Below are 26,850 nucleotides of genomic sequence, written 5' to 3' on the forward strand. Positions count from 1 at the left end.
ACGTGACTGTTCGCACGCCCCCCTGTCGGCGACTTGCAGCCCTATCTGCCCCAGCGTACGCGCACTCGTGCAGGGGTAGCTGTCAGCCACCGTGCCTCGCGCGTTCGACAGATCCGGCACAAGCGCGCGTCATTTCGGCAGTGGCTGCACAGCTAAGGCCCGCCGGCGCGCCGTGCAACGGCCGCGATTCAGCTTCACCGGCCGCAGTAGTACGTGCGAATCGGTTCCGGCATATATAGCGTGTACTGGCCGCCGGAGGACGCGTTCCCACCGACCCCCAGCAAGATCGGCCCATCTGCCACCCGCACAGACGCGGCGACAATTCTGCGAGTCGTATCAAACAATTTGCCTCCAGGCTATCAAGCAGCCCCCATGAGCGCTGTTGCGGCGATCTGCGTGTTTGCGTCGTTTTTGGTACGCGCCGGCACGTACCTCTTTCTGCGATGGGTGAGTAGTCCGCGGAGCGCGCTGACCCCAGGTGCCTTCGAGCGTGCTGCCGTACCTGATCTACACGGGCGGGGCCCTGTACGCGGCCACGGCGGCGCTGCTGGCCCGCCGCCGCACGCCACGCTGGCGTCTGTCGGTGCTGGTGGGCGGCCTGCCGGACGTGTCGTCGCGGGCGCGCCGCCGGCTGACGGCGGCGACCGTGGTTATCAACGTGGTCCTGGTCGCGCTTGCGACCGATTTTATCTACCGGTCGTACTACTTCTACGCCGAGACCGACCTGGAGTTTGCGCGCGTCGGCTACGTCACCGAGACGGAGGCGCGGCTTGTCGTGCGGTCGTGCACCGCGCCCGGCCCCGTCGTTGTGTACGGGCGCGCAGGGCCGGCCGGTGAACGCCTGGACGCGGTCGTGCCATTCTCGCTCGGCGTGCTGCCGGCGGCAACCGATTGTACGACCGGCGTGACGCTGGCGCCGCTGGCGCCGGACACCGAGTACTGGTACGCGGTCGGCGACGACTCAGGCGTGTTCCGGACGGCGCCGCGCGGCCGCGGCCAGTTCCGCTTCCTGGTCACGTCGTGTATCAAGGCGCACTTTCCTTACAACCTGCTCGACCACCCTCTCCAGGTGGCCGGCTACCGGATCTACGAGGCGCTGCGCCAGCGGGCTGAGTTCTTTCTGTTCCTGGGCGACTTTACATACGCCGACGTGCCCAAGCTGATGGGCACCGACACGGAGGCTTACCGGCGCCTTTACCGCCAGGTCTACTCGGATCTGCGCCATACCGGTTTCAATCAGCTGCCGACCGTGCACGTCTTTGACGACCACGAGATCATCAACGACTACGATCCGCTCAATGTCGCGCTGTACACGCCGGCAATCGACGCCTGGAAGCTGTACCAGCACGCGGCCAATCCGGAGCCGCTGCGGCCGAACGTGACGTACTACGCGTTCGAGCGCCAAGGCGTGCCGTTCTTCTTGATGGACACGCGTTCGTATCGGTCGCTGAATCACGCCGAGGACGGCCCTGGCAAGAGCATGCTCGGCGCCGAGCAGCTGGCGGACCTGCTGGCATGGCTCGACGATGTTCGCGACGCGCCGTTCAAGATCGTGGTCTCGTCCTGCCCCTTCACAAAAAACTGGCGTGGCATTGACCGCCTGGACACCTGGGCCGGCTACCTGCACGAGCGCGCGACCGTGCTCCACAAGATGTGGGACGCCGGCAACGTGATCGTCCTCTCTGGCGACCGCCACGAGGCTGCCGCCATCAAGTTTCCCCACCCCGACGTCGCTGGAACGGCCGACGAGGACGACGACGCCCGCACGGTGTACGAGTACTCGGCCAGCCCGCTCAACCAGTTCTACATCCCGATCCGGACCCACGTCCAGAAGGACCTCGAGGACATCACCATCGCGTATTTCCCTGACGGCAACCACAAGATCGGCCACGTTGCCGTCGACACAGACCTGGACGTGCCGGAGCTCACGTACGAGCTGCACGTGGACGGCGCCAAGGTGTGGGAGCACCGGGTAACGTCGCGCCCGGCGCCGTGGCACCAGATCGCCGCCGAAGCCGTCACCCGGCCGAGCGGCCACGGCGGCCCGGTAACACACGTCCAGGTCCCCGGCCGCCGAGCGCGCCGCGCGCTGCGCGCGCCCTGATTGCAGTTCATGAATAAATAATTGTACAAACTATCGACCGACAAAGGATTCTAAATGACACAGATGGCAAGCAATCCAAAAACCCCAAAGGACAGACATGACATGATGATGGGAATAGTACAGCTTCGTAACCCGTTACTCCGTAACCCGTTACTCGGAGCTGACCGACGACTGCTCGTCGACCTGGACCCAGCCGGCCGACATCTTAACAGCGCGCTCCCACAGCGAGTACGACTTGGCGCGGGCGGGCTCCTCGATCTTAGGGTTGAAGATGGTCTGGCCAGTGGTGTTGATCTGGCGGAGGTCGTCGAACGACGGCCAGACGCCAACAGCGTAGCCGGCGGCGAGGGCGGCGCCGAGCGCCGTGGTCTCGCGGTACTCGGGACGGACAACCTCCATGCCGATGATGTCCGACTGGATCTGCATGCAGATGTCCGAGTTGGACATGCCGCCGTCGACGTTGAGCGACTTCATCTCGTGGCCAGAGTCCTTCTGCATGGCGTCCAGGACGGCCTTGGTCTGGAAGCAGGTAGCCTCGATGGTGGCGCGGCAGATGTGCTCACGCTTGGTGTAGTGGGTGACACCGAAGATGGTTCCCTGGGCGTCGTCGATCCAGTAAGGCGCGAAGAGACCCGAGAAGGCAGTGACGAAGACGACTCCGCCCGAGTGGGGGACCTTAGCGGCGTACTGGCCGATCTCGTCCGAGTCGTTGATCAGCTTCAGGTTGTCGCGCAGGAACTTGACAGCCGAGCCGCCGACAGCGATCGAGCCCTCGAGCGCGTAGACGGGCTTGTGGCCCTTGAAGTGGTAGCCGACAGTGGTCAGCAGGCCGTTCTTCGAGAAAACGGGCGACTCGCCGGTGTTGTAGAGCACAAACAGACCGGTGCCGTACGTGTTCTTGGACATGCCGGGCGAGAACGCGCGCTGGCCGACGAGAGCAGCCGACTGGTCACCCAGGCACGACGCGATGCGGGTGCCGGCCAGCAGACCCTCAGTGACAGTGCCGTAGGCCTCCTCGTCCGCCGAGCACACAATCTCGGGCAGCAGCACGCCACGGACACCAAAGAAGTCGATGGCGAAGTCCGAGTACTCGAGCTTGGTGATGTCGAGGAACATGGTACGGGTGGCGTTGGTCGTGTCAGTCACGTACTTGGCACCGGCAGTCAGCTTGTAGACGAGCCAGGTGTCGACGGTGCCGAACATGAGGTTGCCGGCCTCGTGGGCCTCGCGAGCGGCCTTGACGTTCTTGAGGATCCAGACGAGCTTCATGCACGACGGGTACGTCGACAGCGGGATACCGGCGATCTCCGGCAGCTTCTCGAAGCCCTCCTTGGCCTTGTACTGGTGGACCATGCGCGACGTGCGGGTGTCGGGCCAGGCAATGGCGTTGTAGACAGCCTTGCCAGTGGTCTTGTCCCACACCAGCGTGGTCTCACGCTGGTTGGTGATGCCGATGGCCTTAATGTCCGAGGCCTTGTGGCCCTGGGAAATGAACTCCTCGGTCGCCTTCTCGATACAGGTAGCGCACGAGCCGAAGATCTCCTCGGGGTCCTGCTCGTGCCAGCCGGCATGCGGGTACAGCTGGGCAAACTCGATCTGGTGAGTGGCGTGCGGCTTGCCAGCCTTGTCAAAGATGATGAACCGGGCCGACGTGGTGCCGCAGTCCAGAGCTCCAATGAATTCGGACATTTTGAGGGAGTGTGTTGCAATTGGCTTGTCGGGCGGGGGCCTGAGGTTGTAGGGGTCGGTCTGAGGGACGGGTACTGTCTGCCAAGTGCTCGAAGCTGAAGAGTGTGTTGCGGGCCGCCCGGAATATATAGCGCTACGGGCCGGGGACGAGGTCGAGATTGTCTGGAGTTGCGTGCAGACGACGGTGGTAGGTAAGCCAGACGCTAGTGGGATATGCTAGCCATATATAGATAGTTCCGGCGGCTAGGCTCTACGGCTGCTTTAGGCAGCTAAAAAGCGGAAATAAAATTTGGCGCGCGAGCGAACAAGGAAGGAGGCGGCCGGCGCGGGCCCTGCACTGCGGGCAAGACTGTGGAGTGGACGAGGGGAAATGGAGGGGTTAACGTGGGCGCGGCCGAATGAATGGGGAAAGGCCGTATCGGGAAAAGGCTAAATAGAGTTTTCGCCGGCACGGGGAGTACGCGGAGGTACAATGGCCGGAGACGGTGTGGCGGTGCAGCGCGGAGAGCGGTCCGGAGGCAGGCCGCTGAGAGGGTATGCGCCACATGTGGCGCAGGGTATATCCGCCGCTGCCGCTGGCCGTCGGCTGGAGTGCGGCCAGGCCCCGAACCGTTCCGAGGCGCCTCGTCGACGCCCCCCCTGGCCACTGCTAGCACGCGACCGGTGGCGGCCCGGGGTCGCCCGCGCGGAGCCGTGCCGGGCGAGCACCCGGGCTCCGGCGTCCCGGTGGCTGCTGTTGCTGCACGGCCGCAGGCGCGCCCCGCCGAGACGCATGACGTCGACCAGTCGTACGGCCGCCCCGCGGAAAAAGTTTCTACCGACAGTAGTCAAGCGCTAATTTATGGGGCCGCGCTACGCCATGTTTGTCTTGCCGGCGGCCACTAGTGGTCTTTTTGGTTGTGCAGCCGTAGTGCGGCGCCAATCAGGCAGTCGAACTGCAGCCCTAGGACGGGGGAGTTAATCCGACCGCTAAAGCTAGCCCAAATGTGTCGCGTGCAGCTGCTCGGTCGCCCGGCGTCCGCGGGCCGGCGGCTCCGAGCCGTCCTCTTGTGCCTGGACCCGCTCACCGGCTGGCAGTTTTCCGGGGACGCGGGGCCGGCTCCGGTGCGCAGCGTCGGGGACGCGGAGCGGAACGGCACTCTCGCGTACGGGCAGCTCACGCGCCAAGGTGCGCGGTGCGCGGCGCCAGGCCGCCAGCCTGGGCGCCAACTGACTTGAACAGCGAGTCCGCGGCCCCGACGCGCGCCCGCCGCCTGCGTCGCCCGGCGCGTGGCCCCAGCCGTGCAGCTGTTCCTGTCCGCGTGCACGCCTGCGGGGCACTTCGCAGCAGCCGTCGCTGCCGAGCACACTGCCCTCGGCCCGCTCGGCCGCCACCATTGCCGACTGCAATCCGCCACGTACACTACACCGGGTGCCAGAACGCACCAGGCGGTCGCACAGCCGCCACCTAGCGCCTGACGGCAGCCAGGCCCCTAGCTCTATCGCTCGGCCGTGCTAGTCGCTACGAAATTATGTCCGGGCAGCAGGCACGCGCTACGCGGCGCATGCCAGCGGCTGCGCTTAGCACGTAGCAGTCGACGGCGACCGCTCCGCTGCCCCGGCGCCTGCCGCCCGTTCGCTCTACCAGCCGGTTACGGCCCTGGCCAATCCGCGGTGCGATCTCGCGTTGCGGTTGCGCACTGAAGCGCCTGGCCGGTCCACCTGTCGTACTGGGTTGATGGTTTGTCCGGCGTAGACCGCACTTATAAACGCCGCGCTAGCGAGGACGCCACGCGCCGCGCCGCGCGGGCACACTCCGGCGGTTGTACCGCCGCCGCGAGGGCTGTGCTGCTGTAACGGTACCGGCACACGCGACTGAGCCCGTTGGCCGCACCGGCAGCATGCCGCTGCAGCCAACTACGCTGCACCGCCCGCGCGCTCCGAGCGGCTGCAGCCGACGCCGGTGAGTGACGCAGCGCTGCAGCAGCGCTGCAGTAGGACTGCTTTAGGGTTACGTAACCCTACCAGGCGCAGGTACGGCGCCCGGCTCGCGCACATCCGAGCACGCGTCTTCGACCAACCGCCCCGGGTACGTCTCCTGCGACCCACTGCGGGGTACACTGCCGACTCCCCCGCTCCCGGTCGCACCCGGGTATCACGTGCAGAGCGCTCGGCTAGCCCTCGGCGAGCCGCCAGTCTGTTCGTGTCCTCTGCCCGGACAGCCGGTACGCGTGCAGCCAGCAGACGCATGTGATCGTCCTGCTGTCTTGGGATTGTCCCTGCTACTTCGCCAGCTTTTGACGAGGCTAGCACGTTGCGCGTGCTGTCTACGCGGCTATATGCCGGATGATCTCCAACGTAGTGATTGGATCAGAAAGTACCATGGCGTCCGTCAATGTAACAAGAAGGTGCGCCGAACGCTTTCATCAAAGACAGTCCTAACTCCGGCGAGCCGGGAGAACCGTGTCCGATAGCTACGCCTGGTTTTCATCATGAACAACGAAAAACGTTGGAAGAATCATGAGAAAAGAAAAGAAAAAGAACCTGTCGGCGCGAGAAAATTTCTGCTTTATAGGCGCGCCGCCGGTGGACGGCGCGCAAGGGAGCACAGACGCGGCACAGCGTGCGGTTTGCGGCAGCAACAGTCACGCGGCGCTGTACATGCGCGCTATGTGCCTAGCCGCGAGACCCTAGGGTTGCCTTGAATGGGGCTAGGGTATGCGCGCGCCGCAAACTTTTCTGCGCCAAAATTTTCTGCGGCAGTCCCTCATCCGACGACGACTGAACTCGACTTCGGCATGGCATTGCTCGGCCATCCGCATCGCTGCGCGCTCGCCCGCCCCGGTGCGGGCGCGGCAGTTCCCACCGTTCTCGGTGCGGTCTTTGCGGCCGCGCCGCAGGCCGGTCAGCGCCGAAACTACCCCGGTCCTGGCCCCAGTGCCTACAACCGGCAGTCGCCATTGACACACGCCGACGCCGACGCCAAGCGCAAGACGCTGCCGCGCCTGCAGATGCTTGAGTGGCTCGGACCGAAGGACGTCAAGGGTGACCACACCTCATCGGTGTACTACTACCCGCCGAAGAACCATGTGCCCAACTACTTTGACTACTCGCGGTCAAGCATCGTCGGCCGCGAGCTCAACATGGCGCAGCGGCGGGCGCCCGGCGGCAAGCGCATTCGCGCGCGTCGCCCGGACGAGGTCAATTACTACCCGTTCCCGCAGAATGAGCACACGAAGACGTCATTCCTGTTGAGCGACGAGCTCAAGCAGCACATCATTGCGGCCGCGACAGAGAAGAAAATGCCTATCCGTCAGGTGTCGTCGATGTACGGCGTCAAAATCGAGCGCGTCGAGGCTGTGCTGAAGCTGGCAGCTATCGAGCGCGAGTGGGAAAGCAAGGTAAGCCAACATCTGAGCAGGCGGGCGCAAATGATGAGATAAAAAAAAATTCGATTAGTCTTGAAGACTCCTACGTGGTTTGAAAATTTTGTTCTGAACTGTCGTCTGCTCTTTGAGTGCAGGACACTGCTAACGGCCAGAACCTGATCGAGGGCGACCTCAAGGTGTTTGCGGATCGCATGTACGACATGCTGCCGGTGACGCGGGCGCGTCTGGACTCGGTTCTGTACGGCCCCGGCCGCATTGGCTCGCAGGCGGACCGCCAGGGCACGGAGAAGACGTCGGAGATCATCATGCCGCCAATTACGCAGCAGTCGACGTTTGTCACCGTCGAGGAGAGCGAGGAGTTTACGGCGAGCGATGCGGCCAAGTTCTGGAAGATTCAGAGCGCTCACGAGATTCTCGACAAGAACATGGAGGGCACCAAGACCACAAAGGCCAAGGACAACGCTGTCGTTGTCAAGAGCGGCCGGTTCGAGTGGAAGTGCACGCCGGCCAAGGCCGGTGAGGTCGGCTACCGGTACGGTGCCAGCCGAGACGACCGTAAGAAGTACCGCAAGGTGTGCTTTGACAGCCACGGTCGCCTGTCGTACGCATAGACTCTCCCGCGGCACGCCGCACTGTACATACATTCACGTTTTTGATATTGTAGCATCGCGCAATTGTATTCTTATCTAGCTACGGCCGGGCCGGTTCAGAGCGCCTTCATGAGCGCGGCCAGCTCGTCAATCTGGCTTTCGTGCCACTCGGGGACCTTGCCTTGCCAGCGCTTGGGCGTGCCGGCGCCGCCCTGGACACCGGAAACGACGGCCTTGATCTTGTCGGCGACCTCGGTCGTCGGCGTAGCCGACTCGTTGGCAAGCACCATGAGCTCGCCAGGTGCACCGGGCGTGCCCGAGGCCAGCACGAGGAAGCCCTTGAACGGGCTGAGCTTGCGTTGGACCGCGTTGAAGTACTCAAAGCCGCCGCGGCGGCGGTAGATGTACGCCTTGCCGGCTGCCGCGAGCTCGGCGTCGGCAGCTTCGGCGTCAGCCGCGGCCATGTCCTCGACCAGCGCCTTCTCGCTCTTGGTGGCCGCGCGCAGCTTCTTCTCAAGGGCCTCAACGCGGGCGCCGATCTCGTCGGGCATGCAGGAGAGGTGGGATGCGGTCGCGCGCATCTGCGCGTTGGCCTCGCGCGCGAAGCGACGCACGCGGTCGCCGATCAGAAAGTGCAGCCGCGAGTTGGTACCACGGATGGCCTGCTGGTGCAGGAGCACGATTGAGTTCATCTCGCGCGTGTTGGAGAGGTGCGTGCCGCAGCACGGGTTGTTGTCGAGATTGCCAATGTGGACGACGCGCAGGATGCCGCGCTCGGTGTCGTAGTCGTCCGGCAGCTTGGTCGTGTTGACGTCCTCCTTGTTGGGCACCTCCACCGTGATATCGAGGCCCTGGCGGATGTACTCATTGCACTGGTCCTCGACCTCGACGATCTCGGCGTCGGTGAGCTTGCGGGGGAGCTCGACGTACGACACGGTCTCGCCGAGTGCCCAGGCAAGCGTGGGGATCTCACGCATGTCTAGCACGGCCGAGATGAGGTGCTGGCCGCTGTGCTGCTGCATGTGGTCGAACCGGCGCGGCCAGTCGAGCTCGAGCGAGACCGGCGTGCCGGCCTCAACGGCGGTCGAGACGCGATGCAGGGCTGTGAGCTTGTCGCGGCGAACCCAGTGCACGCGCACGTCCTCGGCGGGCGTGCGGATGACGCCAAAGTCCGCGGGCTGGCCGCCACCCTCGGGGAAGATGATGGTGTCCTCGAGCTCGAGCTCGAACTGGGCCTCGGCCGGCGCGGCCTCTTTCTTCTTCTTGCCCTTGGCCGGGGCGACCGGCGCGGGCCGGCACGACACCACTTGGGTGTCGAGCGACTTTTGATACGAGTCGAGCTGGCAAGCGAGCGCGCCGACGACGGTGGACGTGACCATGGTGTGTGTGGTGCGAGCGTGCGACCGGGGGGAAGAAAAGAAGCAGGTCACGTGTTGTGTCACGTGTTATGTCACGTGTTATGTCACGTGCCAGGGCCGCTTATCGCGGCCTGGCCCACGGCCGTGCGCGGCGCACACGCGGGCGCCGGCCGCGAGCGCAATGGCTGCCGGCCGTCGCGAGGCTTCTGACTGCGAGCCGGTCGCGAGCTGCAGACGCGCAACGGAAATGCGCCACGCGGCGCCCGTGCGCGTGGCGCAAGGCGGCCGCAACGCAGCCCCCTGCAGCCCCAGTGCTGCGCCCCCGCACCGCCCGCGCCAAGCCACCAGCGCGCACCGCCCCGCACCGCCCGCACCGCCGCGGCGGCCGCGCGGCGCACACCGCCGCCGTGGCGGTGCGATAGCGACGTGGCGTCTGGCGTGCCCGGTCCCGGACCTGGTCCCGTCCGTGCCGCGCCGCGCGCGTGTTCTGCCATATACCTCCAGCCGCGCTGCACCCGTGCCACATCCGCCGCACCACCGTCCTCCCCAGGCGTCTTCCTCCCACGCTCTGACCGCACAGGGCGATTTAGGTGGTACGGTCACCATCAAAGCACGGTATCCGTCCCCAGCTATCCGCGGCTTTTCGCCCCACGCAAGCCCACCCAGACCGTCCAACCACCGAGAGCACAGCCGGGATCAGCCGTCGGGCCCACACCATATCTCGCGGCAGCACACGGTCCGCGCGACCAACCCAGGCGTCCACGCAGCGACGCAAGCGAGTTGGCAGGCCAATCGGCCACGACGCGGGCGCAGCACGCGATCCAGGCTCCGCAGACCGCGGCAGCGCGCTCAGCAACCCATCCAGACGCGCGCGAGTGCGTGGCGACGCCGACCGACGAATCCATCCGTGCCGCAGCCGCGCTGACGGACGCGAGCGCTTCCCAACGTCGACGCAAGCGCACACACATTCGGCATCATGTCGCTGCTGTCGACCATCCGCAACAAGGCGGCCCAGCTCTCGCTGTTTGATCCGTCCGAACGGCCGTCGCGGGACCAGGTTTTCCGGCAGCGGTTCCGGCTGCCGGACACGGCGACGCTGCAGGCGCAGATCTCGGCCGAGTTCTCGATCGCGTCGTCAAACTTCTACTACCCCGGCCGGCTGTTCCTGTCGGAGGCGCACCTGGTGTTCGAGGCCACGGACGAGCACATCTGCTCGTTCGTGCTGCCGCTGATCGGCATCCGGCGCGTGGAGCGCATGGCGTCCAAGTCGTACCTGTTTGCGCTGTCGGTGACGACGTTCCACGGGCTCAAGCTGAACCTGCAGTTCGTCGGGCTGCGGTCGCAGATCGAGCAGTTCTGCGACCGGCTCAAGGCGAACCTGCGCGACAGCGTCGCCGACATGCGCTCGCTCAAGAAGTTCCTGGGCACGGTCTACTCCGAGTACATGCTGGCCGAGAAGCGCGAGCACGTGCCCGAGGGCGGCCTCGGGCAGCTGTTCAAGTACCCTGGCGACGCCAAGAAGTAGGTGCGGCGCCGAACCCGCTGACGCAGGCTCCGGGACAAGTCCAAGATGCGCCTGTGGGCCGAGTACATGCGGGACCACGGCCGCAACATCACGATCGTGCGCCTGCAGACGTTCCACAAGCTGATCCGGGTCGGCCTGCCGAACCGGCTCCGCGGCGAGATCTGGGAGCTCACGTCGGGCTCGATCTACCAGCGCATGGCCAACCCGAACCTGTACACGAGCCTGCAGAAGGAGTACGCCGGGCGCAAGTCGATGGCGATCGAGGACATCGAGAAGGACCTCAACCGGTCGCTGCCCGAGTACCCGGCCTACCAGTCGGACGAGGGCATCGACCGGCTGCGCCGCGTGCTGACCATGTACAGCTGGCGCAACCCCGAGGTCGGCTACTGCCAGGCCATGAACATCGTGGTGGCCTCGCTGCTGATCTACATGAACGAGGAGCAGGCGTTCTGGTGCCTGTCGACGCTGTGCGACACGCTGCTGCCGGGCTACTACTCGCAGACCATGTACGGCACGCTGCTCGACCAGCGCGTGTTCGAGGCGCTCGTCGAGAAGACCATGCCGATCCTGTGGGACCACCTGGTCAAGTCCGACATCCAGCTGTCGGTGGTGTCGCTGCCGTGGTTCCTGTCGCTGTTCATCAACTCGATGCCGCTGACGTACGCGTTCCGCGTGCTCGACGTGTTCTTCCTCGAGGGCAACAAGGTGCTCTTCCAGGTCGGCCTCGCGATCCTGCGCATCAACGGCGAGGAGCTCCTGGACGTGTCCGACGACGGCGCGTTCATCTCGATCCTGAAGGACTACTTTGCCAAGCTCGACGACTCGGCGCACCCCAACTCGCACAACGAGAAGCTGCGGAACGTGACCAAGTTCCAGGAGCTGATGGTGGTGGCGTTCAAGGAGTTCTCGGTGATCACGGACGACATGGTCGCCGAGCAGCGCAAGAAGCACAAGAACCACGTGCTCGAGGGCATCGAGTCGTTCACGAAGCGCACGCAGCTGCGCAACCTGCACCACGTCGGCGGGCTGAGCCAGCCGCAGCTGTCGATCGTGTACGACCGCTTCTACCAGGCGCTGCAGTCGTCGCGGCTGGGGCTGGGGCCCGTCCAGACGTCGATGGACTTTGAGACCTTCCAGGCGTTCCTGGCCGGCATCGCGCGGTGGGCGCGCGAGCCGCACGACTTCCAGCGCCGGCTCTTCCACCGCTGGGACGAGGAGCTGCGGGGCTCGCTGGCGCTGCAGGACGTCGTCGCCGGGCTCGGCAGCATCATGCAGCGCGACATTATGGCCAGCATGGCCTACTTCTTCGAGATCTACGACGAGGACGGCGACGGCAAGGTCGACCGCGAGGGCATTCTCCAGATGTCCGAGGGCCTGCTGTACATCACGCGCAACATGGCCGACCCGCTGTCGCCGGCGGCGAGTCCGAACTCGTCCCTGACCGACGACAAGCCGCTGGACGTCGGCGACAAGTACCTCTCGTCTGTGAGCGCGTTCATCAAGCGCGCGTTCGAGTACGCGTCGCCCGACGACGGCGAAGACGACAACCTGATCGAGCCGGTCGAGTCGGGCGCGAGCGCGAGCTCGAGCAAGGTCAAGGCCAACGCCGCGCTCGACCCGTCGCACCCGCTGCACATCACGCTGCCGACGTTCCGCATGGTCGTCCTGGCCGACGAGGCGCTCGAGCAGTTCTTCGCGGCCGACTTCGCCGCGTCCATCAAGCTGCTGCCCGCCAAGGGCGGCCGCGAGAAGGGCACGCTGCGCGACCTCTTTGACAGCCTGGTCTCGGACTCGATGCGCGTCGCGGGCGAGGTCAAGCGCCGCATCGACGAGATGGAGCGCCAGGCCCGCGAGCAGGCCGAGGCCAACGCCGCCGCCGCCAACACGTCCGTGGCCAACACGACCGCGGACGACGACGACGACGACGACGACGCCGTCGGCGACTACGACCGCGACGTCCTGGCCGGCGCCGAGGTCGAGGACCTGTCCCGGGCCGAGGCCGCTGCGGCCCGGCCGCGCGCGCCCTCGGTCGACGACATGCTGTCGTAGTTTTGTCGCATAGCATCCTGCGTGTTTTTTGTATTCTGGTACCATGTTTTGTCTCTAGTATAACACGACTCCACTTGCGGAGAATGAGGGCCGGGCGCGGTCGCGCGGGCATGCACCGACTACTCGTCGTCGAATCCCGTCAGCTCCACGCGCTCGCGCGCGGGCAGCGGGTACGTCAGCTGCACGGGCTCGTGGTCCTTGTAGATCAGCCGGCGGATGGGCATCACCACGCCGAACTCGAGGAGCGGAATGCCGAGGCCGATCACGACGGGCCAGAACAGGTGCGGCGACGTGTGCGCGCGGTAGTGCATCCACTGCGGTCAGCGCGCGCGGCCGGAGACACTTACGCGGAGCGGACGCTCGTACATGTTGGGGATTTCCGTCTTCATCTTGATGCGGGCCGAGGCTGATGGAGGAGCTGCGAAGCCGTGGAGAGGACAAATTTGACGGCGGAGAGTTTGCGATGCAATTGCCTGGCCTTGATTGGCTGCGGGCGGCGGGCCCAGGGGAGGGTAACGCGGCACATCTGCGCGGTGTTTGGGCGCGACCCCTGAGCCGCACGGTATGCGGCTCGCAGGGGTTACCCTCGCGGGCTGCCGGGCCTGGACGCCGCACGGCGTGCGGCTCGGCGGCGGCCGGTTGGCTACAAGTGCAATGCTTTTGTGCGCCGCAAGCACGCGGCGGTGCAGCGGCCTGCGGCTATATGCGGCTATATGCTAGTCCTTGATCTGGGCAGCAATGGGCTCCCACAGGTCCAGGATGCGCTCAAGGACGTGCGCGCAGTCGTTGTAGACCGCCGCCCGGCGGCGGCGGCGCTCAGCGTCGGCCGCCAGCAGCTTGGTGTCGGTCAGCTGGACGGTCTCCGGCGTCGTGGTCGACTTGAACGGCACCGACAGCCGGCGCTTGGACGCGCGCATGCGCAGCGACGACGTCGGCGAGTGCAGGTGCAGCGAGCGCAGGCTGCGGACAGTGCGCAGCGCCGGCGACACGCGCGTCGGCGGCAGCTGCTCCGGGTCGGGGTCGGGCGTCGGGTCGTGCTCGGGCGACGGCGGACGCGACTGCGCCGGGCGCCAGGTGGCCTGGCGCCACGACTCGACGAGCGCGTCGACCGAGTCGCCGAGCAGGACCGGCGCGAAGAGCACGGCCACGTCGCGCGTGACCTTGGTAGCCTGCTCGGCGTCGAGGTCGGCCTTGCGCCGGCCGTACAGCGACAGCCGGTCGAACGAGCGCGCGACCGAGGCCGCGCTCGACCGCACCGGCTTCTGGTTCTGCCGCTCGAGCGCCGAGCAGTGCATGCGCAGGAACGTCAGCAGCGCGTAGACAACGTTGCGCTGCGGGTTCGGAATCGCCGCCAGCTCGACCGCAAGCCGGTCGAGCGCGCGTTTGTGGGCGACCGCCCGGCGGTCCGGCGGCAGCGACACCAGCGCGTCCAGCTTGGCGACTGCCTCGGCCAGGATGAAGTACGTCGATGTCGAGCCGAGCAGGCCGCCGTGGTGCTCCTGCAGCACGGTTGTCAGGAAGTTGGCCACGTCGAAGACCGTGATCTTGTTCTGGCGCAGGAACTGCACGTCGATGCGGCCGGGCGTGCGGCCGGCACGCCGGCCGCCGCGGCGCCGCGCGTCGCTCAGGAACTTGGCGGTGAAGTACACCGACAGCGCGTGGTTGCGTTTGCGGTCGACCGGGCGCGCGAACAGGTCGACATGGTCGCCGGCGTGCTCGAGCAGGTGCATGATGATCACCTGGACGACGACCGGGATCCACACCGGCCCCTGCAGCGGGCTGACCGCGGCCGGGAACTGGATCGGCGCCTCGCGCTCCTCGGACACGACCAGGAACGAGTCCGGCACGGGCGCGATCCGCCGGCGGCGCGGCCGCTCGTCCTTCTCGGCCGCGGCCGCCGGCCGCCGCCGCTTCTCGACCGACAGCCGCGAGAACGCCCACGACCACAGGCCAGACACAAACGCGCCGATGCTCTCAAACTCGCCCAGCCGGCGGCCGCGCGAGGCCTCTTTGCGGAACTTGATCGCGCCGAACGCCACCGACTTGACCAGCGTCTGTTTCCACTTGAAGTACGGGCTCGTGTTGATCTTGAGCGGCATGGGCGGCCCATTGAGCGCCGTCGGCGCCCACCGCTGGTCGGGGTCGAGCTCGGTCTTGATCGTCGTGTCGACCTTGGACACGTAGTACGCCGACAGCTTGCGCACGATCGGGAACCGCTTCTTGAGCCCCTCGAACGCGCGGTGCGGCAGCGCCACCGCATGGGCGCGCACCGCCAGCGCGATCCGCCGGACCGTCTCGATCACGTACCGGATGATGGTCGCGATGATCCGCGAAATTAGAGTCATTGGTCTCGGAGGCCGCCCGGCCGGCGCAATGCGCTGGGACATTTGTTTATTTTGATTCTAACGGCGCGCGACGAGCGCCGGATGCGGGGCAAGTGTCTGTGGGGCGGCATATAGCCGCTGCATGTAGCCGCCGTGCGGCGGGGAGCGTGTGCGAGGTCCGTGCGCGAGCCGTGCTGTTGGGTCGTGCATATAGCCGCGGAAGGTGCCGGCGCCGGGTCGCCGCGGTTCGGCGTGCCTTCGGCGCCGACGCGGTCGCGGGTGGTGCCGGGCAGAGTCGCGTGGCATATAGCCGCTGTGGCGCATAGCCGCGTCAAGCCTCAACGAACTCGCCACGGAGCACGCGCCTCCGGCGGCGACTCCGTCGAGGGTAGCTGCCTTCCGGCAGAGCCGCAAGGCATATAGCCGCTGTGGCGCATAGCCGCCAAGCCGCAGCGGGGCCGGCGCACGCGTCTCCGGCCAGGACTCCGTCGAGGGTACCTGCCTTTCGGCAAAGCCGCATGTTGTATAGCAACATGTCATGTAGCCGCTGTGGCGCATACCCGCGTGGCGCATACCCGGTGGCGCATACCCGCGTGGCGCATACCCGCCCGCAGGGCGCGCCCTCGACGGAGTCGCCGCCGGAGGCACGCTCACCGCCGCCACGGCAGCTTCGCCGCCCGGCCAGTGCAGCCTAGCCCAGGAATTTGCTCTTGAAGTACGACTTGGCAGCGTTCTTGCGCGGATCCTCCATGAACTTGGTGAGACTGCTCATGTACTCATTCGAGGTCTGTTCGAGACGGGACATGGAGTCAGACATAAAGTTGAGGCGCTCGGTGCGCTCGGTGGAGTCGTTGGACCCGAACCAGCCTCCTTCCTGGCGGCGGGGCGAGGGTTTGGGCGGACCGCGGCTCGGCCCCGGCGACGGCGGCGGTGCCGTCGGGGTGATCGGCTTGGAGCGGGCAGCCAGCAGGCGCTGCTCGCGTTGGGCGCGCTCGAGGTCGATGGTCGCCTGGGACTTGGGCCGGTTGGCGCCGCCGACGAGAAGGTCAAAGTCGTCCTGGGTGACGTACTTCGTCCCCGAGATCCACTGCACGGTCGAGATGGTCGGCCGTGGCGGGTGCTTGCGCAGGGCGTCGTAGAGCTCGGCCGTGGGCAGGTCGCGGAAGGACTGGCCCTTGCCCCAGATGTTGAGCAGCGCGGCCTCGTTCTTGTTGACGCCGATGACGAGGTCGCCGTTGAGCGAGATGGAGCTGCGCGGCGCGTAGCGCACGTCGAAAAGGTGCTGGACCGAGATCGACTTGACCTCGCGCAGCGACGGCACCGCGTACACGCGCACGAAGCCCGACCGGGTCAGCGTGACCACGGCGAGCGTGTCGCCCTTGCGCAGGAAGCACAGCCCGGCGACGAGGCACTTGTCGTCGAGCGACCGCGACGACAGTTTGTTGCGCGGCAGGCGAACGATGCGCAGCTCGTCGGCCGAGACGGCGACCACAGCGCCCGTGATCTGGACGCCCTGGGCGAGTCCCGGCAGGACCGAGGCCGTGGCAACGGCCGACACGCCGGTGTCGGCGTCGTACGGCAGCAGCGCCAGCACGGAGCCCTTGACGGCCGTGGCAGCGACGAACTCGACCACGTGCTTGGACGGCCCGGCCGGGACGACGCGGTACGTGAGCACGCGGCCGAGCGACGTGCCGACGGTCAGCACGATCGACGAGAACGGGTCGGTGTCGAGCATCATCACCGCGAACTCGAGCGCGGTCGGGAGCTCGAGCTGGCGGTCGGGCGACTTGCGGTCGCGCGCAAATCGCCGGGTGGTCTCGTCCGGTGCGACGTTGGCCAGGTCCTCGAGGTAGATCATGGTCGACGTGCGCAGGTCGACCACCGCGAGTGCGCCGAACTGATAGCCGACGGCCAGGAACCCGATCTCGCTGTTCTTGAGCGCCGTGACCGGCCCGCGCTGGGCGTCGAGCGCGAAGAGCGGCACAAACGCCTCGCGGGTGGCGTCGCCGCCGGGCGCGGCCAACATGCGGATCGGGCCGCTGTTGCCGCGCAGCACGGGCATCTTGGCCGGCACGCCGAAGCGGTAGAGCACGACCTCGCCCGAGACCAGCGCAACAGCGATCTCGCCGGTGGCGCCGGCGAACGAGACGGACGTGACCGAGAGGTCGTCGGCGCGGCGGAGCGCGTCGCCGACGTCGACCTGCAGCACGTGCGAGTTCTCGAGCTCGCCGTGGGACGCGTCCCAGAGCCGCACGCAGCCGTCGAGGTGGCCGGTGACGACAATGGACCGCGTGTCGTAGAACCGAAGCTTGCGGCGAACCGGCGCGCCGCCCTGGAGCATGTTGACAGCGGCCACGGCGTGCGCGGACGCCATCATGCCGACCCAGTGCTCGCGCCGCATGGTCGTCACGGCCAGCGCCGTCAGCCGCGGCTGGATCCAGCACAGCGACGGCGGGAACGTGGCCGCCACAGGCAGCGCCGCGCCGGACGGGTACTCGAGCGAGTACAGCTCGCCGGAGGAGAGCACGGCGATGAGCGCAAACGGGTCGGCGCCGCCGCCGTAGAACGGCGTGGCCCGCGGCACGAGCAGGAGGTCCACGGGGTCCGCCGCCGGCGGGACCGGGTAGATCCGCTGGCGGCGGGCGTAGGCGTAGTGCTCGCCCATGGCCTGGAACGACGTGACCTGGTAGAGCGGCGTCGGTCCGAACTCGAGGTACGTGATGCCGCGGACCGGCACGTCGGCCGCGTCGCCGCCGGCGACCACCAGCGCCGTGTCCTCGGGGTTGGCGGTGCACGTCCAGGCCAGCCGGAAGATGGGCTCGCGCCGGGCGCCGGGCATGACGCCGGGCGCGGCGGCCGGCGGCCGCGCCACGTTGACGTCGGTGTTCTCGAGCGTGCGCGCGTGCAGCAGCACGCCCTGGGTCGCGTCCCAGAACACGAACGAGCCGTCGTCGTAGGCCGTGATGATGTGGTGGCCGTGCGGGTGCCACGCGCCGGTCGTGAGGACCGGCCGCCGCGGGACGCGCATGCGCGCGGGGTCCAGCTCGCCGCCGGGCGCGCCGGGCGGCAGCTCGTAGATGAGCTTGTGCACGACGCGGCCGTCCGGGACCGAGTACACGACCGCGCAGTCGAGGTAGCCGAAGAGGATCAGCGACAGCGACCGCGGGTGCAGCGCAATGAACACCACCGCCGACAGCCGGCCGGCCGGCATGGCCACTTTCTGCAGGTTGGGCACGCGGAACGGTGCCTTGCAGCCGCGGTCGATGTCGTAGACGATCGTGGCGCCGTTGTCGAGGCCGAGAAACGCCCAGTCGAGGCCGGGGTCGGTCTCGACCGTCACGATCTGGTTTTGCGGTGGCCGGAACACCGACAGCACGCTCTTGGTCGACAGCGACAGTACTGCCAGCGTGTTGGCGCGGTCCACCGTGACGAGGTACTGGCCGCGCACGATCCGCAGGTGGTCGATCGGCGTGCCGGCGGCCAGGTCCAGCCGGACCTCGACGCCGGGCTGGCCGAACACATACACGCGGCCCGAGTCCGTGCCCACGGCCAGCAGCGACTGGATCGGACAGTACGCCACCACCGACACGCCGCCGTCTATGCCAAAGCGGCCGAGCTGCCGTTAGCCGCGTTGCGCCTGCACTTACGTCGTCCAGGCCGAGCACCTCCGGCGACAGCGACGCGGACAGGTCGAACTCCGACAGCGTCTTGAGTCGGTTGATCATGTCGTCTGCGGTCAGCACTGTTATGAACTGCAGGCCTGCGACGGGACCGCCGTCGGGGCGGCTGCCTCGTGGGTCCGCGCTGCCGAGTCTCCGGCGGCGACTCCGTCGAGGTAGATGTGCTTCGGCAGGATCTAACGGGCTGCTGCGGGCAGCACGCTCGACGAAGTTGCGGCCGGAGACGCCTAGCGGCTCAGATCTGCCAGAGGAGCAGCTACCCTCGACGAGTCGCGGCCAGAGACTCGCCGGCATGCATATAGCCGCATATAGCCGCGCATGTAGCCGCGGCAGTGTATGTAGCCGCGGCAGTGCATGTAGCCGCAGCAGTGCATGTAGCCGCAGCAGCCACCGCTGTGTACGCAGCCGCAGCAATGCATGTAGCCGCCGCAATGCATATGGCCATTGCCGTGCATATAGCCACCGCGCGCACGTAGCCACCGCAACCCAGCCACCGCACACACAGCCACCGCACACAGCCACCGCACACAGCCACCACATGCATATGGCCGCCGTGTGTAGCAGTCACTGTCCGTGCGGCTCAGGACGGCAGTCCTGCGCCGATCCCGCCGGCGGCCGCCACCAATAGCGGCCGCGGCACGGCGGTGAGACGCCCGGGCAGAGCCGCAAGGACGGCTGCGGACCGGCGACGACGTCGGGTGTTCCGAGGGCGGCGGGTGTAGATAACGACGGGTGCGGCGGCGGCCGCGGCGGCAACAGCGGCAGCGCCCACGTCGGCAGCGCCCACGGCGCCCGCACCGGCCGCAACGCCTAGCGCACGCGTAGCAGTAGACAGCAGGGTCCTTGCCAGGCAGAGCCTGCCAGTCCGCTGCCCACAGAGTCCGCTCACGCAGGCGCCACGGCCGCGAGTGTGTACCAAACCTACCAAACAGTCAACAAGCGCCTAAACAGCAGGCCAAGGGAGCGCCGGAAAAGCAGCAGCGCAGGCCGCACACGGTCGATGTCGCGGCCGGGGATCGATGGCGGTCGCGGCGGTACACGAATTGAGCGCGTCGATGACGGAGACGGAAGTGTTGGTGGTGATGCAGCAAGCGGTGGTTAGGCGACGCCGCGTCATCTACGATTTGAGCCGCACGAGCACAGGAACATTTTGCTAGATACATGCCTACGGGGCGATCTCGGCGCGGACCCAGCCCTCGAGGCCGCCGCGGACAATGATGTCCTGCAGCGACGGGCCGAGCTCGCCGACCTTCTGGGTCAGGAGCACGGCGCCGGCCGCGTCCTTGACGGTGACGGCGCTGCGGGCGACGTCCCAGGTCAGGAACAGGCCGGTGCGGCGGGTGGCGGCCGGGGCGGCGTCGGCGAAGCGCGCCCGCAGCAGCTCGATCAGGGCCGGGATCTCGAGCGTGAGCAGGGCGTTGTTGATCGAGTTGCGGAAGAAGATGTTGCCGAAGGAGCCCGAGACGACGAGCGGGATGCCGCGGGCCAGGATGGCGGTGGCGGCCTGCTCGCGGGACGAGCCGGTGCCGAAGTTGAAGCCCGAGACGAGGATGTCACCCGGGCCGGTGAGGGCGCCAAAGTCCTTGTCGTAGTTCTCCATGCAGACCTCGGCCATCTTCTCGCGCGGGACGTCGTCGACGTACGTGTACTTGCCGGGGTAGATGCCGTCGGTGTTGATGTTGTCGGCGTCGCAGAAGACGAGCTCGCCGGTGAGGGTGGCCGGGAAGCCGTCCTTGACGGCGCCCGGGGCGGCGTCGGCGGCGTCGGCGGCGGCGGGCGCGGCGGGCGCGGCCTCGACCGAGGCCGCGACCGGCGCGGGCGCGCGCAGGGCGCCGCCGTCGAGCTCGGCGGGGCCGCCGATGCGGCCGAGCACGGCCGACGCGGCCACGACGGCCGGCGACGCCAGGTACGCGAGCGCGTCGCGCGAGCCCATGCGGCCCTTGAAGTTGCGGTTCGTCGCCGAGATGCCGACCTCGCCGTCCTCAAGCAGGCCGGTGCCGAGGCCGATGCAGGGGCCGCAGCCGGCCGGCAGCGGCCGCGCGCCGGCGGCGAGCAGGTCCTGCCACGCGCCGGCGGCCTCGGCGTCGGCCTGGACCACGGACGAGGCCGCGGCCACGTAGAACTCGACGCCGGGCGCGACCTGGCGGCCGCGCACGACGTCGGCGGCCGCGCGGATGTCCGACAGGCGCGAGTTGGTGCACGACACCAGGTACGCCTTGTGGATGGCGATGTCGTCGGCGGCCAGCGTCGCCAGCGGCGTCGACACCTTGACCGAGTTCGGCCCCGAGACAAACTCGGTCAGCGAGCCCAGGTCGAGCACGAGGTGCTTGGCGTAGGCCGCGCCGGCGTCCGGCGCAGCCGCGCCCGCCGCCACCGCGGCCTCGACGGCCGCCAGCCGGGCCTCGTTGAGCCGCGCGTGGCCCGCGCCGGCCCACGGCAGCCGCGTCGCCCGGTACCAGTCCACCAGCCGGGCGTCGACCGGGAACAGCCCCGTCAGCGCGCCCCACTCGGTCGTCATGTTGGCGATCGTCAGCCGCTCGTCGACCGAGATGCCGGCCACGCCGTCGCCCACGAACTCGATCGCGTGGTTGAGCACCTCGTCCCGGTTGAACTGGCCGCACAGCGCCACGATCACGTCCTTGCCCGACACCCCCGGCGGCAGCGCGCCGCGCAGCTCGACCCGCGCCACCGGCGGGATCTGCCACCACGTCTGGCCCGTCGCCCAGATCGCGGCCGCGTCCGTGCGGACGACGGGCGTGCCCAGGCAGCCCACGCCGCCGTACATGTTCGAGTGCGAGTCCGACGCGACGGCCATCTCCAGCGGGAACGCGTAGCCCTCCTCGACCATGATCTGGTGGCCGATGCCGCGGCCCGCCGGGTAGAAGTCGACGCCCTGGGCGCCCGCAAACGCCTCGATGTTGCTGTACTTCTTGCGGTTGGCCTCGGACTGGTTCTGCACGTCGTGGTCCAGCGTCATCACCACCTGGCGGTTGTCCTTGACGGCCTTGGCCCCGAGGCCCATGAACTTGGTCGCCACCGGCCACGAGTTGTCGTGCGACATGCAGTGCGTCGGCGAGATCGACACGAAGTCGCCCGAGTGCACTTCCTTGGACGCTCCGACGGCGAACTTCTGGACGAGCTTCTCCGTCAGGTTCTGCGCGCCGAGGGCCGCGCACGCGCTGAACTGCCGCCGGCGGCTGCCGGGGGCGAGCCACGACTTGGCCCGAGGGATTTGCGATCGCAGCATGGGGAGGGGAGCTTTGGCGATGCCGGTCTAGACGTCGGCGTGCGAGGTGGTGATGGTTTCCCCGGACGAAAATTTTCTTTAAACGGTGGCGGCCGAGCGGAAGAGCCACGCGCCACGACTCCGCGGACGCGACGGACGGCCAGAGAGCCAGACAGAGACGGCACGAGGGCCGATCGACGGCGACGAGCGCGCTCCGATTGCAGGACGAACGATGGCTGCCACGACCGCGCCGACAGCCGCGCGCGGCCGCGCCGGCGTGCTGGGCCGCCTGCTCGCGCTCAAAGACCGCTCGCCGGTGGCCGTGATCGACGAGCGCGGCGGCCGGGGGACCGGCATGACCCTGGCGCTCGAGTACGTGTGGCGGAGCGGCGCGCGGGCGGCCGTGCTGGCGTTTGCGACGGCGCCGACGGCGCTGCCGGCCGGAATCGACGTGATCCCGATGGACGCGCGCGAGCCGGCGGCGTGGCCGGCGGCGGCGGCGGCCGCCGGCGACGCGCGCGTGGTCATCATCGACACGCTGGCGCTGGTGCCGGCCGCGGCGGTGCCGGGGCTGCTGGCGGCGGTGGCCGGCGGCGACCGGACCACGGTCGTCGTCGACCGGCCGGCGCCGGCGCCGGCTCGCGGCCCGTCGCGTGCGGCCGTGCTGGCGTACGTGGCCACGACCGTGCTGACCGTGCGCGGCGCCGGCGCCGCGCTCACGGTCGAGCTGGTCCAGCGGCGGAAGAGCGGCCGGGCCGTGTCGGCCACCTACACGCTGGACGCGGCCACGCACGCGCTGGCCGAGGTGGCCGCGGCGGCCGCAGCGGCCCCGGCGTCCGCTGCGCCGACGTCGACGTTCGCGCTGGGCGTCACGCCGCGGCAGGCGGCCGCCCGCGCCGCCGTCGAGCTGCCGTACGAGGCCGCTGCCCGCGCCGGCCTGCTCACCGATCTCTCGGTGGACGCGTCGGCCGCGGCCGCGGCCGGCGCGGCGCCGGCCGTGCCGGGCGCGATCATCTACCAGTACGAGCGCGAGGACGACTACGACGAGGAGGACCCGTACGAAGACCCGTTCTGATTATCTGATAAACATAAACCACACCACAAACACCACGAACAGCGACACGCCTGCGATGGGCGCGTACTGGCGCAGCATGGCGTCGAAGTTGATCTTCTTGGCAGCCTTGCGGTACTTGCTCGACTCGGCGCGGAGCGAGCTCGACAGGCTGGACATGCGGTCGAGCGAGTCGCCGCGGTAGAGGAGGTCCTCGATGTTCTTGGTCATGACCCGGGTCACGTCCTGGAGCTCGGCGTTGAGCTTGTCGACGTTGGCCGTGGCGCGCGAGTCCTCGTACACGCGCTTGGTCTTTTGCATGAACCCATCGAACTCGAGGAAGCCGTAGGGGCGCGTCTCGCCGGCCACGCGGGCGCCGTACGACCCCGAGAACTCCTTGTCGAGCTCGTCCAGGTACGAGAACGCGAGCTTGCGGGGGTACGACCGCTCGCAGATGCAGATGTAGACGATGCCGTTGGAGATGAAGTAGCTGCCGTTAGCATGGTCTGTGCGGCACGGCGGCGTGCGCGAGTGCCGGCGACTGGTGCGGCGGGCCGACAGAGGGGCGGAGGGGCGTGGCGAGCCGGGCGCGCCGCACGGCGTGCGGCTCTGAACGAGCCGCACGGAGTGCGGCGCGCTTGTCTGTGGGCTGCTGCGCCGCCGGAGCCGCCAGGGACGCCCGCTGGCCGCCGGACTGCGGCGTCACCTGTGCGCCCAGCAGCCACGGCGTGCTGCGGGCAGCGCACGCGGTGCGGCTCGTCGTGAGCCGCACGACGTGCGGCGCTCGCAGGACTGCCGCGGCCACGGAGCCTCAAGGCGCCCGCTGTGGCTGCCTGACAGCGCGTCCTCTGTGTGACCTAGGTGGGCGCAGCCGGCGGGATCCGCGCTCCCGCCGCCCGGTGTGCGGCTCACGCTCAGCCGCACACCGTGCGGCGCGCCTGTCCACCGGACTGCCCCGGGCACCATCGCCGTGGCTGCCGGATAGCCGCGTCGTCTGTGCGACATGAGCAGCGCGGCAGTCACGGGGCCCGCGCGCTGCCGCCGCACGCTGCGCGGCTCGACATGAGCCGCACGGCGTGCGGCGCCGTGCCCGCAGGGCGTCGTCTTCCACAGGTCGCCGCCGGCGCTCGCCCGCCCGCCGCCCCCAGCGCCCGGCGGGCCGGGCGCCTGTCTGCCACAGGCGCCTTTCGCACGCCCCCACCCCAGCCGGCCCGCCGTCGGCGCCGACGCTCCACGCCAGCCGCACGCGTGGTCTGTGTAACCAGCCGCACGGCGTGCGGCGCCGCACGGCGTGCGGCTCGTCGCGCGCGATCGCACTTACTGCACAGTGTAGCTGCCAGACTCGATGCTCGCCCGCGGCTCGGACGACGCGGTGAGCTTGCGCAGGATCTCCTTCTCCTGGTGCTTCAGCTTGGCCAGGTCCGCGCGGTCGGCCGTGTCGGAGGTGGCGGTCAGCGGCAGCTCTGCAGGTCAGCGCGGCAGCGGCAGCACGTACTGTCGCTCGCCCGGTAGATGGTCGTCGACTCAATCATGGCTGGGGCGCAATCGCGGGGCTGATCGGTGGGTGCTCGTCGAGGAGGTGCTCGAGAGTGGTACGTGTCGTCGTTCGGCCCATCACCACATTTGACCTCAGACGACGGCCGGTCGCGCAGATCGCCCGGCTCAGCACAGACGTGGGCCCGAGGCCAGCAGGAGCGATCGCCACGGACACGCACGCGCAGCGGCCGCGGCGACGACCGCACGGCCGATCGAGACGGCGACGGTGCGCGCGCACAATCGAGACGACGGCCGCGGCGAGCGGGCCGACCGGGCCGACGGCCGCGGCGGCCGCGCGCGCGACGACCACGGCCGGCGGCCGCGGCGGCGCCGGCCCGACATCGACCCCGACTTTGACCGGTCGCTGCCGGCGGCGGGCGACCAACCGCTGCTGTTTGATCCGCAGACCGGCGGCGTCGCGACCCGGCACCGGCGGCGACGCGACGACCGCGCGGACGACCACGACGACGACCGGCCCAAGCGCGGCGGCCGCCTGATGCTGCTCAAGAACCCCGCGCTGGCCGGCGGGCACGGCCGCGACGCCTACACGCCCCAGCTCGAGTACCGCCGGGACACGGCCGAGCAGGCCGAGGCCGGCGTCCGGCAGGCCTACGCGGACGTGCTGCTGCACGAGGCCCGCTGCGCCGAGACCGACGCCTCGTTCCGGGGCACGGCCTTTGACGCGGCCGTGTGGTGGGACGTGGTTGCCGCGCACTCGGCCCTGTTCGAGGCCTGCGACGACTTTCTGTTCCGGTGTGCGCTGGGCGCGCCGGGCCTGCGCGCGCTGCCAGGCAAGTACCGCCTGCGGCCGCGGCTCTGGCGCGCCGTGTCGGGCGCGCTGGACCTGCTGCGGCCGCACCTACCGGCGGCCTACGACCTGGCGGTCTCGCTGGTCTACCGGGCGTATGCGGTGCTGGCCCGCCAGGCCGAGTTCCTGCCCGACACGCTCGACTCGACGCTCGAATCACTGGGCGACCTGGCCGCCTGCCGCGCGGCGATCGAGCCGGCGACGGCGGACCGCCTGGTCTGGAACGCTGTGGCCGCCGGCTGGTACACGCGCTGCGCGCTGCGCAACCCCGGCGCCGGCCGCATCTATCACAACCTGGGGCTGCTGGCGCCAGACGCGCTGGGCCAGCTGTTCTACTACGCCAAGGCCATTCAGGCACGCCAGCCCTACGCGCGCGCCCACACGGCCCTGGCGGCCGTGCTGGCGGGAGCGGGACCGCCATCTGTGTCGAAGTTCCACGCGGCGTTTCTGCACGCCGTCGCGGGCGGCCCGTCCGACGACTTCTTCCGGCTGGCTGCCGGCCGCGACGCCTCGTGGGCCGAAGACGGTGTCCGGCTGGCTGTGGTGTCTGTGGGCCTGCTGTGCGGTGCTCTGGACGTGGACGCGGACGTGCTGGTGGACGCAGACACGTCGGCGGACGTCTCCGCCGGCCTAGCCGGCCTCGATCTGGACGCCGACGCCGACGCCGACGAGTCCGGATCGGACGGGCTCGACGGACCGCGGCTGTCGCCGAGCCCGGCGCCGGCCGCCGGCCCGGACGGTGCCGCCGCTGCGGACGTCGACGGCGCCGAGGCCTCGGCCGAGCTCGAACCGCCGCCCGACGCGGCCTGCCTGGCCCGGTCCGAGTCCGTCGAGCCGCCGCCGCTGCCGCCGCGGCCAGTCCGTCCACCGCCGCCTGCCCTGCCCTTTGACATCCTCGCGCTGGCGCTCTCCACCGGCGCGCAGGCCCACTACGGCTACATCTTTGCCTGGCTCATCTTTCTCCACCACCTGGCCATCCACCCCGATCCCCTCCTCGACCTAACAAGTCTGCCCTGGGCCTCGCTCGTCCGGTTTCTCTCAGGACTGACGTGTCTGGCAGACACAGACGCCGTCTTTGACGCTCCCGAGCCGCCGTCTGGCACGTCGCACGCCATCTCGCTTCTCATGCGCGCCCGCGACCTCGACCTCCGCGGCCTCCGCTGGTCTGCCGACTTTCCGTTTCCATACACACCTGCGCCGTCCTACGCCGGCGCGCCGGGACCGCTGCCTCCGGCCGACGAGACCGACGAGGCCGACGAAATTCTGGCCCTCGACAGCGTTCACAAGACCGAGTGCCACGCCGTCTTGCTTGAGCGCATTCTCTGGACGGCCCACCGCATCGCCCAGTCGCGGCTGTGGTTCACCTACGACTCGTTCCAGCAAAAGTTCGTCCTGCTGTAACGCGCTCGCTCTATAGTAATAATAGCTTTGCACGCCATTGCGGCGATATACTGCTGCGCCGCTGTGTGGCGGTGCTAGCGCACGAGCCTCGGGCAGCAGCTCGCGGTGCACTGCAGGCAGGTGGCACAGAGACGCGCCGCA

At 68.5% G+C, this 26,850-nt stretch overlaps 11 protein-coding genes across 11 annotated transcripts; 4 read left to right on the forward strand and 7 right to left on the reverse strand.

Moving 5' to 3' along the window:
- V1510DRAFT_1366 (PhoD-like phosphatase-domain-containing protein) lies at positions 1-2,234 on the forward strand. The gene is made up of 2 exons (XM_066930336.1): positions 1-447; positions 479-2,234. Exons 1-2 carry the CDS (start codon positions 373-375, stop codon positions 2,102-2,104), a joined length of 1,701 nt encoding a protein of 566 aa, XP_066791694.1. The 5' UTR covers positions 1-372; the 3' UTR covers positions 2,105-2,234.
- Positions 2,111-3,886, reverse strand: V1510DRAFT_408940 (uncharacterized protein). Its single transcript, XM_066932502.1, has one exon. The coding sequence runs from the start codon at positions 3,791-3,793 to the stop codon at positions 2,255-2,257; it is 1,539 nt and encodes a 512-aa protein (XP_066791695.1). The 5' UTR covers positions 3,794-3,886; the 3' UTR covers positions 2,111-2,254.
- Positions 3,887-6,519: 2,633 nt separating this feature from the next.
- On the forward strand, positions 6,520-7,925 carry V1510DRAFT_408945 (mitochondrial 37S ribosomal protein mS45). The gene is made up of 2 exons (XM_066932503.1): positions 6,520-7,173; positions 7,314-7,925. Exons 1-2 carry the CDS (start codon positions 6,571-6,573, stop codon positions 7,770-7,772), a joined length of 1,062 nt encoding a protein of 353 aa, XP_066791696.1. The 5' UTR covers positions 6,520-6,570; the 3' UTR covers positions 7,773-7,925.
- On the reverse strand, positions 7,811-9,129 carry V1510DRAFT_408946 (Threonyl/alanyl tRNA synthetase). Its single transcript, XM_066932504.1, has one exon. The coding sequence runs from the start codon at positions 8,771-8,773 to the stop codon at positions 7,868-7,870; it is 906 nt and encodes a 301-aa protein (XP_066791697.1). The 5' UTR covers positions 8,774-9,129; the 3' UTR covers positions 7,811-7,867.
- Positions 9,130-9,653: 524 nt separating this feature from the next.
- V1510DRAFT_408947 (rab-GTPase-TBC domain-containing protein) lies at positions 9,654-12,764 on the forward strand. Its single transcript, XM_066932505.1, has 2 exons — positions 9,654-10,630; positions 10,661-12,764. The coding sequence occupies exons 1-2, from the start codon at positions 10,086-10,088 to the stop codon at positions 12,681-12,683; spliced, it is 2,568 nt and encodes an 855-aa protein (XP_066791698.1). The 5' UTR covers positions 9,654-10,085; the 3' UTR covers positions 12,684-12,764.
- A 38-nt stretch (positions 12,765-12,802) lies between these two features.
- On the reverse strand, positions 12,803-13,072 carry V1510DRAFT_400525 (uncharacterized protein; the record flags this gene model as incomplete). Its single annotated transcript, XM_066931960.1, has 2 exons — positions 12,803-12,997; positions 13,031-13,072. The coding sequence occupies 2 exons, from the start codon at positions 13,070-13,072 to the stop codon at positions 12,803-12,805; spliced, it is 237 nt and encodes a 78-aa protein (XP_066791699.1).
- A 327-nt stretch (positions 13,073-13,399) lies between these two features.
- Positions 13,400-15,028, reverse strand: V1510DRAFT_400526 (uncharacterized protein; the record flags this gene model as incomplete). Its single annotated transcript, XM_066931961.1, has 1 exon — positions 13,400-15,028. One exon carries the CDS (start codon positions 15,026-15,028, stop codon positions 13,400-13,402), a length of 1,629 nt encoding a protein of 542 aa, XP_066791700.1.
- A 356-nt stretch (positions 15,029-15,384) lies between these two features.
- V1510DRAFT_432707 (lethal giant larvae like, C-terminal-domain-containing protein) lies at positions 15,385-18,732 on the reverse strand (the record flags this gene model as incomplete). The annotated part of the gene is made up of 2 exons (XM_066935511.1): positions 15,385-18,623; positions 18,655-18,732. The coding sequence occupies 2 exons, from the start codon at positions 18,730-18,732 to the stop codon at positions 15,699-15,701; spliced, it is 3,003 nt and encodes a 1,000-aa protein (XP_066791701.1). The 3' UTR covers positions 15,385-15,698.
- A 1,120-nt stretch (positions 18,733-19,852) lies between these two features.
- Positions 19,853-23,285, reverse strand: V1510DRAFT_424439 (homoaconitate hydratase; the record flags this gene model as incomplete). Its single annotated transcript, XM_066935092.1, has 2 exons — positions 19,853-21,841; positions 23,013-23,285. The coding sequence occupies 2 exons, from the start codon at positions 23,283-23,285 to the stop codon at positions 19,853-19,855; spliced, it is 2,262 nt and encodes a 753-aa protein (XP_066791702.1).
- A 918-nt stretch (positions 23,286-24,203) lies between these two features.
- Positions 24,204-24,591, reverse strand: V1510DRAFT_408965 (uncharacterized protein). Its single transcript, XM_066932506.1, has 2 exons — positions 24,460-24,591; positions 24,204-24,427 (listed from the first exon to the last, which is right to left on the reverse strand). The coding sequence occupies exons 1-2, from the start codon at positions 24,494-24,496 to the stop codon at positions 24,282-24,284; spliced, it is 183 nt and encodes a 60-aa protein (XP_066791703.1). The 5' UTR covers positions 24,497-24,591; the 3' UTR covers positions 24,204-24,281.
- A 311-nt stretch (positions 24,592-24,902) lies between these two features.
- Positions 24,903-26,755, forward strand: V1510DRAFT_408966 (uncharacterized protein). The gene has a single exon (XM_066932507.1). The coding sequence runs from the start codon at positions 24,997-24,999 to the stop codon at positions 26,707-26,709; it is 1,713 nt and encodes a 570-aa protein (XP_066791704.1). The 5' UTR covers positions 24,903-24,996; the 3' UTR covers positions 26,710-26,755.
- Positions 26,756-26,850: the final 95 nt, after the last annotated feature.

This window comes from Dipodascopsis tothii, assembly GCF_038497935.1.
Source record: "Dipodascopsis tothii strain CBS 759.85 unplaced genomic scaffold V1510scaffold_1, whole genome shotgun sequence".
Lineage (NCBI taxonomy): Eukaryota > Fungi > Ascomycota > Lipomycetes > Lipomycetales > Lipomycetaceae > Neoaidaea > Neoaidaea tothii.